Raw genomic sequence first — 12625 nt, 5'->3', positions numbered from 1 at the left:
GGAAGGCTGGTAAAATGAAAAACAGAAGAGGAAATGCAGTGGCACATTCTTACAACATGTCTTATTAGGAAATTCCAATGTCTTCAATGGCAGCCAAGATAGGAAAATATGAGTGAATGAACTCTGAAACAATGTTAAGCAGAAACATTGAATCCACATTGAAGCCTGACATTGAAACGATATTGAAAGTGGCCGGTGACTTACATGTTGAATCAACATCAGGGTTTCAACATAACTGGCACTATATCAATGTTGATTCAACCATCATCTGAATGTGGATCTACACATTTGTGTTGATTTATATTCAAAGTTAAGGAATAAATGTTGATTCATGTACACTTTTTGGTCTGATAGTTCTACATCATAACATGCCATTAAAGGTTTCTTCACTGGTGTTAAACAGGCAATTTTGTTGGCAGACGATGGATATCATGTCGTTCAAAATGATCTTACAATACATATTTTCAAAAAAAAGTGTCTACACAAACTTAAAAATGACAACATTAATATTACATTTAATATTGCAGTTCCCTTTTCCATCTCTTTACTTTAATCAATCACAAGATATTCACCTTTTATATGTTCCCTGTATAGTTCTCTTAAAATCTGGCCTTTTGATAGACAAAACTAACTCAACCATTGTCTGTTCTTTTTATAAAACTAATTTATATTTTCAAATTTTCCCAACTTTGAATCTGCAATTTGTCATTTTAAATTTACCCCAAAGGTATAAATTATCTGATGTTCTCATTTCTTTTACGGAAAATGTCGTAAATTATAGTAAAATAATTTCAAGGCAGAAATTATTTTACTATAATTCCATTTAAAAAATGGAATTAAATGTTTCATTGCCACAATGAAACATTGTGGCAATAACGTTTCATTGCCACAATGGATTCCGTAATCACTATTTTGAAATGGAAAAATAGCCATTTGAAAGTCATTTATGGTGGACTAGAAATCGATGGGATAATGCTATTATCTTTAAAATGTAAAAGTCCCATAAAATCAGAAGCATTTATTAAGTCCTTTTGGGTGGCAAATATTTGCATTGAGAGTGTCAGGACTCTGGGTGTTTGGGTTGGTTTTGCTTCTCATTTTATTTAGCTTCATGTTTTAGTTCACTTTAGTTTAGCCCTTCATTGTCCTTTTGATATTCTTATTATTTGAGGTATTTAGTGAAATAAAAATTGTCTTATTGCTTTCCTTATTTTCAGTCCTTTATAGTGTTTCTAGGTTTACTGTTTAGTTACCTTAAGCTCTGTCCTTGTTTGTCAGAGTCTATGTCAAGCCTTCTTTAATGACTATGGTTTAATTTTATTTTATTCTTCTGGTTATTTCTTATTTCAACCTCCCTGCAGTGTTTCTAGTAATGTTTATTTCTTTATTTCATCACCCTAGGTTCAGTTATTCTTCCATGTCCGAGTCTATGTATATCTTCCTTTAGTAATTCTAGTTAGGTTATTTCTTAAGTCCTTCTAGTTTCCCCCATAGTGTTTCTAGTTCTTATTTTGTCACTTTAGGTTTAGTTAGTCTTTCTTTAGTAATTCAAGTTAGGTTATTTCTTTATTTAGATCTTCTAGTTTCTCTAGCTCTATGTTCCTTAGTTCTTATTGTTGTTAGATCAGCCTTGTTTCTATTTAGCCTTGTTTCTATTTAGGTTCAGTTATGGTTTCCCTCATGTCTTTCTCTCCTAGTTCATCAGGTTTTCTTTACTTTTAGTGTCTTTTGTATCAGAAGTACTTTTCAGTTCCCTGTTTCTTCCCTTTTGTGTTCCCAGCAGATCTCCTTAGTTTCCCTGTGCCACCTTCTTCCCGCCCCTCAACCTGCTCCTGTGCCAATTACTCACACCTGCAATCACTCTTCCCATCTAGCTAGGCCATTGTTCCATTTACTACCTCCCAGTATTTAAGCTCCTCTATCCCAGGCACAACTCGCCAGTCCGTCATGTCACTATCCATGCTTCTCTCCCTGGATCACCTGTTCCCTTGTGGTTAAAGTTTGTTTTGTTTTTGGACTTTCTTGTACCCTTGGATTTTGGATTTTTTGTTGGTTAATTTTCATAATTAAAACATCCATTTATTTCTACGTCTACTGCCTGCTGCGTTTGGGTCCACCACCACACCACACCATGACAGAGAGGGTTGGTGTTGCTGACAATAATTATGAGTTGTCTACATTATTCTCCTAAAAATATTAATCCAATTCAAGTCACTTTATTTATATAATGCCAAATCACAACAAATGCCATCTCAAGGCACTTTACAAATAATTAAAATTCATTCACACATACATTCCAAACTTGATCCAAATTAGCAAACAGTATAGTATGCTCAATTAATTATTCAAAGTGATTTAAAAAGTCTGTCTAAGCAGATTGAGCTGAATCATTGACATGCAGCATTGACATTATGACAAAAAAAATCTTTAATAAATTATTTATTTATATATGCAATAATCTCCCAATTTACATTCATTAAATTCCTTCTGAAACAGTACAGTTTCTGAAACAGTACAGTTTCAGATGGAAACAAGGACAGAAAAAAAGATGGACAATGTCTAAGCATCTTTCTGATAGACTACAAACACCTGAAAACAAAAAAAAAACATTCAAAAGTAGGATGACATAATCTTTTCTTTTTGGACATATAACCATATTTTAATTCAAGCCTTACATGCAGAATACATCAAACATTTCATAAACATTTTACTAATATTTTAATTATTCAAAAAGTGGAAATATTTTAGCTAATCCTTATTGAGATGTACAGTATTTGCTTTAAACTAGAGCCTGTGATGTCAATCATCCCAGCAGTAATGGGAATCTCATCATGTCTTACTTGATGCCTTTACTTCTTAGTACTTTACTCAATGTCTTCAGGTAGTTTGCATCAGGGTAGCCATCACTGAAAAAACATCAGAAGTACACTGTTAATGCATGTTTTTTCTGTATGCATATATTCAGTAAATCACAAATGTGATGTTTTTTCAGCTGCTGAATATGTGGAAGACAAAAATAATTAAAAGCAAAGTTGCTACATCACAGCAACTTTGTGTTACTTTACCTTTCAGAACTGAATTGATCTAGTGTGACAGATTACCACGTTGTTATATCACATTAGCTTTATGAGAGAATATAGATTTGAAACCAAATTGTTACATATAATTTATATAATACCAAAACTTTCTAATATTTTTAGAAATACCTCAATATTTTTTTATTCAAATTCAGAAGTTTATTTTCCTTAGAAATGAATTTTAAACTGTGTAATTTATAGCTTCCTTTCACGAGTTTCTCCCAACAGTTTGCTGGGATTTTGGCTCATTCCTCCTAACAAAACTGGGTGGAACTGAGTCACATTTGTAGTTTGCCTTGCTTACACACAGCTTAATGTCAGTCAAATTTACTGGAAGATATACAGTATTTCCGATGCCATCTACATTGTGAGGTAAACAACAATTCTTTTTGCAGAATAACACCAACATGATGATGTACGCTGGATACTTAATATTTCACAGGTACAATGACCTGAATGCATCTCCTCCAAGTACAACAAATGTCACTGTGCTCACAGTTTCATGAGACAACAGTCCAATAATTAAGGTCTTTGTTCCTGAATATATTTAAAACTGGAAAATGGCATATGTTGCTTTTGAGGTAATGGGTTCTTCCTGAGCAGTCTTTCAGTGCATGTTGATTCAGACTCATTTAACTGTGAATAAAAAGACTGTCCAACCAGCTACTGGGGTTGATTCAAACATTTCACATAAAATTGCATTCATCCCCAGAACACAGAACCTGTCTCCTTCCTTTGGTTTGATGGTTGGACACTCTCATGGTGCTTACCCTTGCATCTAACTATATAAACAGTTAATGTGGAACTTCATCATCTAGAAATTGGACCCTGTGATTGACCAAAGTTGTAGAGGACCACAGATCTTTTACTGATATCTTGTCTGATTTCTGTGGATTACTGGAAATTCAGCAGAGGGCTTAACATTTGAATATTCTTTGGCAGTTCTTTAACAGTTCAACAAACCTTTTTATTCACTTCAGGTTTTCTTTAAGTTAAAAATAAAAAAGTTCCTGCTGTGTGGTCAACATTGTCTGATATTGACTCAATAATGTTAACTTACATTATGCCTTCTTCTTCTTCATGTTGTATTTTTAGTGGAACAGAGGCAGGTGTGATAACATCTTCTCCACTTTCATTGGTAGCAATGGTAAACAAAAGCTGCTGGTTGAAGGCCTTCTCCAGCAAAGTGACCACAGTCCGCCCCTCATGGTTTTCAGGGAAGTACGTACACACCTGTCTCTGTGCATATGGCTGGCCAGGGTGGGGGTGTTTCTCCTTGAGTTAGAATAAACAAGGTTTTAGTGGTAAAATAAACACATTGTCTACAATAAACCTTTATAGCTATTAGTGATGGTTGAATTATTTAGATGTGTTTTCCAACAAAATCACTTACTTGTACTAAACAAATGTTTTATATTGTAGATTTTCATTTGTGTAAAGATTAATCTTATCAAAGGTTTTATTACGTAATAAAATATTTTCTCACTCACTACGGATAGTAAAAGAACAAAATTATGCCCAAAATGTTTTGTGTTGGCAAGAAATGGATCATGTTTGGTCTGTTGAACTGATTTTTTTGCTTTGTACAGATAACTGGATCCTACTCACATCATAAAGCTCAGCCTTTCAGTGGGGTTTGTGGTATTTGTGAGCATGGACTGCTGTCTACTTTTCTTTTATATTAAGGAGTTAGTGTATCGGGCAGGCATGTAGTGCCATTTTATAGCACAATCAAGTAACTAGTTACTTCAGTTCTTATAAAAATTCTGCATAAATTAAATATGACTTAAAAGAATTTTCACTTTATAATTTAACACCTTTAATTTTGTCCTTTGTCTCTGAAACTCTTGCTCTTTCTAAAACTCCAACTTCAGGAAGTCATCACATACAAGCTCCTCTGTCAAACTTTTAAAAATGTTTTCTACCAGTGTTTCATGGAGAAGTAGCTTATCTTGAGTTCAATGGATGTGAAGTTCCACCAGGTGTTTGCTAATTGCTGATGGCTAGTCTGAAGAATCTGAGTGGGGTAGTTACTCTGTTGTGGCGGTTTACAAGGTTTATGTTTTTTTAAAGAGGTGTCAGCCAGGTATCCCTCCTGACAACTAGGATTTGCAGAGTTTCTTTACCTTGGTATTTCTTATAACTGATCACACAAAGACCATACACTTTCAAGGTGTGTCATGCAAAGAATAACAATTTCTTTTTTACTTTACACACACAAAAAAATCATCCACATAATTTTTGTCAGTCTTGAATTTTCATAATATCCATGAAGAGATAAACTCAAATCCTTTCTTCACACACAAAAACAGTGACTTTGTTCCTTCCACAAAGTTCATAGGTGGGCAATGGCTGACAGAAACTTGCCCCACAGCATGAAAGGTTATGTGATTCATTATGTCCCACTAATCTTTTTATTCTTTCAGGATACAAAAAATCTGATATTTCAGTCTTCTCTGTGAAATAATACCAAGCGAAATGCTAATTATTTGTTTTTAAACCAAAGCAAAATACTGTATCTCCCTTTTGTTGTCTGTTTTCTACCCTTTGCCTTTTACATAATTATATTTATGAAGTGAACCTCACAAAATTATTTGATCTTCAATCAACGTGGAATGTATGTACAAGAATTCTGTCTGTATAATTGGATTGATTTGCTTTTTTGTAAAGTTACTTAAGACAAAAGTTGTTGCGAATCAACATTATATAAATAAACTGAATTAAATTTAATTGAGTTTTTTTTGTTTAACACTTGAAAAAAAAATTAAAAAACAGAACAAACACAACATAGAGCCATTATAGTTAGTGTGAGGAGCTTAAAGTGAAAAGAACCTGGCATGTAGAAAGGGAAAATGATAAGAAAATAACTAAATAAAAGAAATAACTAAATACATAAGTACAAAAATATAAAGCTACTACCAGGGGTGCCCAAAGTTGGTCCTGGAGGGCCGGCACCCATGTCTTAGTTCTCTCCCTGGTGGCAGTAACGAAAGTTACTACTGTAACTACAGTTCTATGAATCCCAGATGACAGCCAGAGGCGGTGCTTCAAGCACTGGATGACTTATGTTAAAAAAGTCGCGAGGAATCTGCAACATCCAAGGCACAACCATTACACCACTAACCCTAATGTGATCTATGTAGAGGCATGCTGCTCCAGAATTCCTTGAAGGGGATGGGGCACTGCCACATTCACCCCGTAAAACCGAGCAAAGGTACTTTGTGACTTCCAGGAGGCCTCACTGCATACAACGTCCAACGGCACCCCAGCCATGGCAGCAAACGAGGTCGACATGCCCCTTGTAGAGTGGCACTGTGGCAGTGGCCGGTCCTGCAAGGCATAAGCCTTCACGATCAAATCCACAACCCAGTGTGCAAGTCGCTGCTTGGAAAGTGCCTGACCTTTCCGTGAGCCAGTGTATCAAACAAAAAGGCTATTCGTCTTTTGGAAGGATGCCGTAGCATTGATATATGCCTCAAGGGCACGAGCAGGGCACAGTGGTTCAGAGGAGCATCTGGTGTCAAACCGGGCAAGATGAAGCGGCTGGGTACCGCCTGCTGCCAGTGACACCTTAGGAATAAAGACCACGTCAAGGCCACAGTGCAACACCTGAGCCATCAGGATTCCACCGGCAGCAGGGCTCAGCTATTGAGAGAGCCTGCAATTCCCCCACAAGCTTTGCGGAAAAGGAGCGCCGTCCAAAGGAACGCCGTCTTCTGTGAGAGCTATTTGAGGTCCGCAGATGCCAAGGGCTCAAATGGGAGGGACCGAAGAGCCTCAAGTACCAGAGAAAGGTCCCACGCTAGTCCCAGAAGGCGGTTGGGTGGGTGCAAATGCCCACCACCTCTTAACAACAGTACAACGTCCTTGTCTCTGCCCACCGCACAACCATTCAGCCCACATGCCAACAGGAAAAAGCAGCCACATACATTTCAAGGTAGACAGAGACCGTCCTTGATCCAGTAATGCCTGCAGGAAGCTCAGTATGCCAGAGACATTTTTTTATTACGGCACCAGGTCGCAAAGACCACCCAGTTGTTAGCATAGACAACTCACGTGGACGGCGCCCATGCATTAGTCATTGTACGCCCTCCTGACCCAGCATATCTTGAAAAAGTGGGCTGGTGTCGTCCAAGGAGAACCAAAGGGGACAGTGAACCCCCTAACCCTAACCCTTGAGGCAAAGAGGTCCACGTCTGCCCTGCCAAAGACCTTCCAGATGCACTCCACCTCCTCTTGGTGAAGCTTCCACTCTCCTGGAAGCAGCTTCTGACAGGACAGAAAATCTGCTGGCATGTTCTGTGGCTCCGGGATGTAGACTGGCCAAGTATGGAGCGGCCCAGGTCAGAAGCCATTGAGTCAAGTGCAGCAGTTTCCTTAACCTGGTTCCCCCCCGGCGGTTGATGTGAAAAACCAGAGTGATGTTGTCTGACCTCACCAGCACATGCTTGCCCTGCAAGCCCGAAAGAAAGCTCCGAAGAGCCAGAAGCACAGCCCGTAATTCCAGGACATTTATGTGCTCCCTGCTCTGCTGCTGGGACTATGTCCTCTGTGCCCCAGCCCACGGAGAATGCATCCGTAAACACAACTTCCCGTCGACACAGGAGGGAACTGAGTGGGACCCCTGTGGTCATAAAAAACCTCACCCTCCACTGGGATAGAGACTGAAAACACTGATTCCCCACCCGAAGTCTTCTGAGATGATGAGTGTTCCGTGTGGAGTCCAGATTCAAGCTTTCCGCACTCCAGATCGTTGAACATCTGGAGTGCGCTAGTCTTTACAATTGTACTTATCTCTTTAGTTACACATTTCGAGAACCTGGATACCAAAGGGCATTCCCAGAAAAAAAATACATATAATTCAATGCTTGTCCTACATTTAGGACACATTGGTGATTGGTTGGTTTTTATTTTATTAAGAAAATAAATCTTAATAAAATAAGAACTGATCCACAGAGGATGCTGTCTCCATTGCACTACACACAGCCATGACACACCTGGAGAATCCTGACACTTATTTTGGGATGCTATTCGTTGACTTCAGCTCAAAATTTAATACCATTTTCATGGAGAAGCTGATAGTGAAGCTCCATGACCTAGGATTTTCATCATCAATGTGTCTTTGGATCAGGGTCCTTCTCAGGTGGTGAGAATAGGGGACTGAACATCATCCACTCTGGTTCTAAATACAGGCACACCACATGGCTCTGTACTTTTTCAGGTTCTTTTTGCATTAAAACGGTGGAGGTGGAGTGCATCCATGACTGTGTAGCCACCGACTCCTATAAAAGGGTTAGCATTAGCTGCATCCTAAGGACTGATTGAGACTTTAGCAACAGACATTTATGGTCTTTATTATTTATTTATGTTTCATTGAGGATACCACTACAATTTTATGTTCTTGTGACATAATGACAACAAAAAAATTGTATGTTTTATGAAATTGTAGAATATGTGGGCTGGTGTTAGACACTTACTGTCTGTATGCCTTTAGGAAAAATATAAGTGATCTTCAGTGTGTTGGCATCAGGGAAACCTGGCATTTTTTTGTGGAGAATCTCCAAATTCATTTTGCCTTCAGGTTGATAAAAATTTGATGATGTGATCCTCCAACTCATCCCGTCATTTACTGAACAAAAATAATGTCAAATTGTCAGAAAGTGATCAGAAGCCAATATTGGAAACAATAACATAAACCAATGATTAATGAGGTGACTGACCTCGTTGTGCCAGTGATTGAGGACCCTGTCCTTTCAGGTAGCGATTACAATGTAGTTTGTCACTGCTGTGATTGGAACCCATTCTGAAAACAATTGAACACAAACATGGAAAAAGATCCATTTTCCTGTTTTATGCTGCAAAACATGCAAAAATGCTCAGTAATTATTTAGTAAGTCTGTATATTTTGTTTATATTACAACTTCAGCAAATAAAAATAATGTGCTTCACAAAAAAGAATGTGAAAATTAAAACATGATTAAAAAAGACAAATGATAAAAATGGTTTTAAATATTTCTAAAAAAGAGCTTAAGGTGTGTTTCTGTTGGTTTTTTATTTTCCTCATGTTTTCTGTCTTGGCATTTAAGTCATAACATGTTTCCAAAGCCATGAATCCTTACCTGGGTTTTCCCAGTTCTGACTTCAGTGTTGAAGTCAGAATTCTAATTCAGTCTCAGCCAGAATAAATAACCAAACATTTTTAGGTGTATGCCAATTATGTTGGTGGTATAGGAAAAAATTCTCAGAACTGTTTCTTCCTTAGCATCCATCCATCCATCCATCCATCTTCTTTCGCTTATCTGGAATCAGGCAGAAGCCTAAGTAGGGAGGCCCAGACTTTCCTCTTTCCAGCCACTTGGGCCAGCTCCTCCAGGGAATCCTTCCTTGTTATAGGATTTGTAAACATGCACTTTATCCACAGGGACAACTTTCCCAAATTGTCCCCCTGATTTGACCTGAGTGATCTGAGTTTTCAGACTAGATTTAGACTTTCTTTTTTTATCACTAGCCCTAATCTTCTTCCATACTAGAACTGTAGTGGAATAATTACTGCCATGCTTATCACAACAGGATCTAAATATGACAGCCTGGATTTGAACATGAGACTCTATGGACCACATTTAACTGTAATAGGAAGTGGTGAGCACAAAGCTGACTTTGCCAAGGAAAGAACCAAATGTATAACACAACACAAATTAAGGGGCACATTAAGGCTCACATGGGCAACGACAGTGAGACCTGGAAGGGTGTGGTTGGGAGGAATTGCCCTGCTGATCTGAACTCTGTTGTCGGACTTCTGTAATCATCATGGATTGTCCATAACAAACAACATGTTCAAGTATCAGGATGTCCATATATGCTCTTGGCACCAGGACGCCCTCAGTTGCAGTTTGATGATTCTCGATTTTGTTGTTGTCTCATCTGATCTGCAGCCACATGTCTTGGACACTCAGCTAAAAAACGGTGTGGAGCTGTCCAATGACCACTACCTGGTGATGAGTTGGCGCTGATGGTGGAGGAAGATGCTGGTCAGACCTGGCAGGCCAAAATGTATTGTGACAGTCTGCTGGGAACATCTGGCAGATTCTCCTGTGAGACAGAGCTTTAGCTTCCACCTCCAGGAGGGCTTTGAACATGTTCCAGCAGAGGTGGGGGACACTGAGTTCAAGTGGGCAAGGCAATCACAAGTGAGTGATCATCTTGCTCTTACTGACCAGTAAAATACAGCCTCTTTGAAGACACCTTGGAAAGTGCAGTCTGCTGTCTGTGTATACGGTGAGAGCAAGGTATCGGAAACATTTGGAATGTGGGAGGGACACACTGGTTAGGGCAGAAGTAGCTGGCTTGCAAGAGACTTGACTGGTCTGTCAAGTTCTCAATTTAACAGCAGTCTGTGGACTATTTCTTTTATCTTTTATTTTAAAAATATCAACTTCCTCCAATTCTCAACTTCTTTCCGGGTCTGTAGTTCAATCATTCTTATTGCAGTTACTTCAACTGATCCACTAGCACAGATAAACCAGAAATCTATATCATCAAGAAATTGTAACCACCTATGTCTTCAGTAAATGCTAACGTTTGCTGCATTGACCATGTTCACGTGACATCACTATCTTCAGAAAATGGCTTTCCTTTGATGGATGCAAAACCAACTCAATTGTTAAAAAACAGCTAGTTGGTAGACCTAATATTGCTTTTATTTAGCTGATTTTAATGCAAAAGTAATTATAAGGGGGGTGATGTGGTGGCGCAGGGGTTAAACACAACCCACATAAGGAGGCCTTAGTCCTCGACGCGGCCGTCACAGGCCCCGTTCCTGGCCTGGGGACCTTTGCCGCATGTCTTCCCTTTGTCTCATTACTTTCCTGTTTTAGCACTTTTAGATAAAGGTCACTAGAGCCAAAAAAATGGTTATAAGGACTTGCGTGGTTAGATGCACAAACAGACAAATTTGCCAACCAAGCTTGTCATTTTATTTTAAACCTTTTGATGAAAGATGAAGAAATGCTTAAGGACTGAAGGAAGAAATTTCAATTGAAACTAGGGCAGTATTGATAGCTTCTCTAGTCTAGAAATTACTGCATGACACTAATTCATGGTAATCATAACGATGCTGGACTGATTACCTGGAAACTCCCTACGGACAAACTCAGAAAAAATATAAGAACTTTGCTCAGTTCTCCAAACTATTCTTCAGTTAAGATTGTTTATTTTATTTTTTTTACCCCTCCAGGGGGTCTTTTTTTGTGGGCTCTAGTGTCCCTTATATCACAGTAAGCTGACAGGAAACGGGGAAGACATGCGGCAAATGTCGTCGGGTCTGGGAGTCGAACCCGCGACGGCCGCGTCGAGGACTCAAGGCCTCCAAATACGGGTCGCGCCAACCGCTACGCCACCACGGCACGCCCTAAGATTGTTTATTTTAACCGTCAGTTTCAACATTAAGTACAAATATTAATTACCTTTAATCTTGTATAACACAATAGATCAAAAAGATCTAATGCTTTGGCCCTACTTTTTCTTCATTATATAATCTCTTTTACTTAAGAACACATAGCAAAAAAAAAATATATATATATTTTTTTACAAACATTAAAAGCAGACAGATTAAAACTGACCTGATTTCAAAAGGGTTAGCTCTGATGACATTGGCACAACAAATCTAGTATAACTGACACAATTAAAGTTTCAGATAATGAAAAGTCATAGCACTATCCCTCCTTTATCATTACAATAAATCTGTAAACTGAGTGTGCGTTGTTCGTAATGTTATCAGTACCTGTTGAAATGTTCTTCTTATCCACACATTAGTAAAGACTTCGTTTTTCTTGAGTCACACTGGAGGTTAGGTGTTTAGTTTGATGCTGGTCTGAAACACTGGCGACAGAAAGTAGAAACAAGGAGAGGGAGTGAGAGAGAGGCGTGTTCGCTTGCTGGATTTTGTGAAAGCATTTTTACTTGTTTAACTGGTCTTACTGCTTTGGGAGACAGCTGGGTATGTGTGCGTGGGTGTGTGTAAGAGAGAGAAAGATAAATAGTACAAAGGTATGGAATTTGCTCATTTGTAAGATTAGAAGGAATCTTCATTTCACCCGGGTTCAGAAGAAATCCTTATTTCTGCCACATTTGAACTGAATTAACATCCTTCCACATATTAAAACATTAGAACTGGCCATTGCGATGATGCAAGACTAATATGCGTGACCCATCTATGGAGGCCTCAGACCTCGACGCAGTCGTCACAGGCTCGAGTGCCACATGTCTTACTTCTCTCTCACAACCAACTTTCCTGTCATGTCAAATAAAGTCCAGTAGAGCAAAATTTTTTTTAATTATTAGAACAGACTGATATGTACAAAACTACATTTTTTGTTGAATGCAATTCTGTGTCTTTTTGTCACATTTTCTTGCATTCATTTGTATACAGTATATAGTGAGAGTTGGTGTTGTAGAGTGCTTTTTTTCTAAAAGATGAGACACAAAGCACATATAAGGAATAAAGCTTAACAAAAGAAAAGTGCAGAGCATAATTTGACTTTTCTCAGTTT

General features: G+C 38.5%; 1 protein-coding gene across 1 annotated transcript; it reads right to left on the bottom strand.

Moving 5' to 3' along the window:
* Nucleotides 1-2403: 2403 nt before the first annotated feature.
* On the bottom strand, nucleotides 2404-11987 carry dtx3la (deltex E3 ubiquitin ligase 3L a). The gene is made up of 5 exons (XM_032552182.1): nucleotides 11857-11987; nucleotides 8798-8880; nucleotides 8555-8706; nucleotides 4138-4352; nucleotides 2404-2906 (listed from the first exon to the last, which is right to left on the bottom strand). Exons 2-5 carry the CDS (start codon nucleotides 8877-8879, stop codon nucleotides 2837-2839), a joined length of 519 nt encoding a protein of 172 aa, XP_032408073.1. The 5' UTR covers nucleotide 8880; nucleotides 11857-11987; the 3' UTR covers nucleotides 2404-2836.
* Between the last annotated feature and the right edge of the window lie 638 nt (nucleotides 11988-12625).

Source organism: Xiphophorus hellerii, chromosome 21 (genome assembly GCF_003331165.1).
Source record: "Xiphophorus hellerii strain 12219 chromosome 21, Xiphophorus_hellerii-4.1, whole genome shotgun sequence".
Taxonomy (NCBI): domain Eukaryota; kingdom Metazoa; phylum Chordata; class Actinopteri; order Cyprinodontiformes; family Poeciliidae; genus Xiphophorus; species Xiphophorus hellerii.
Note: the sequence above shows the minus strand (reverse complement) of the source record. Positions and strands in the feature narration are given on the sequence as shown.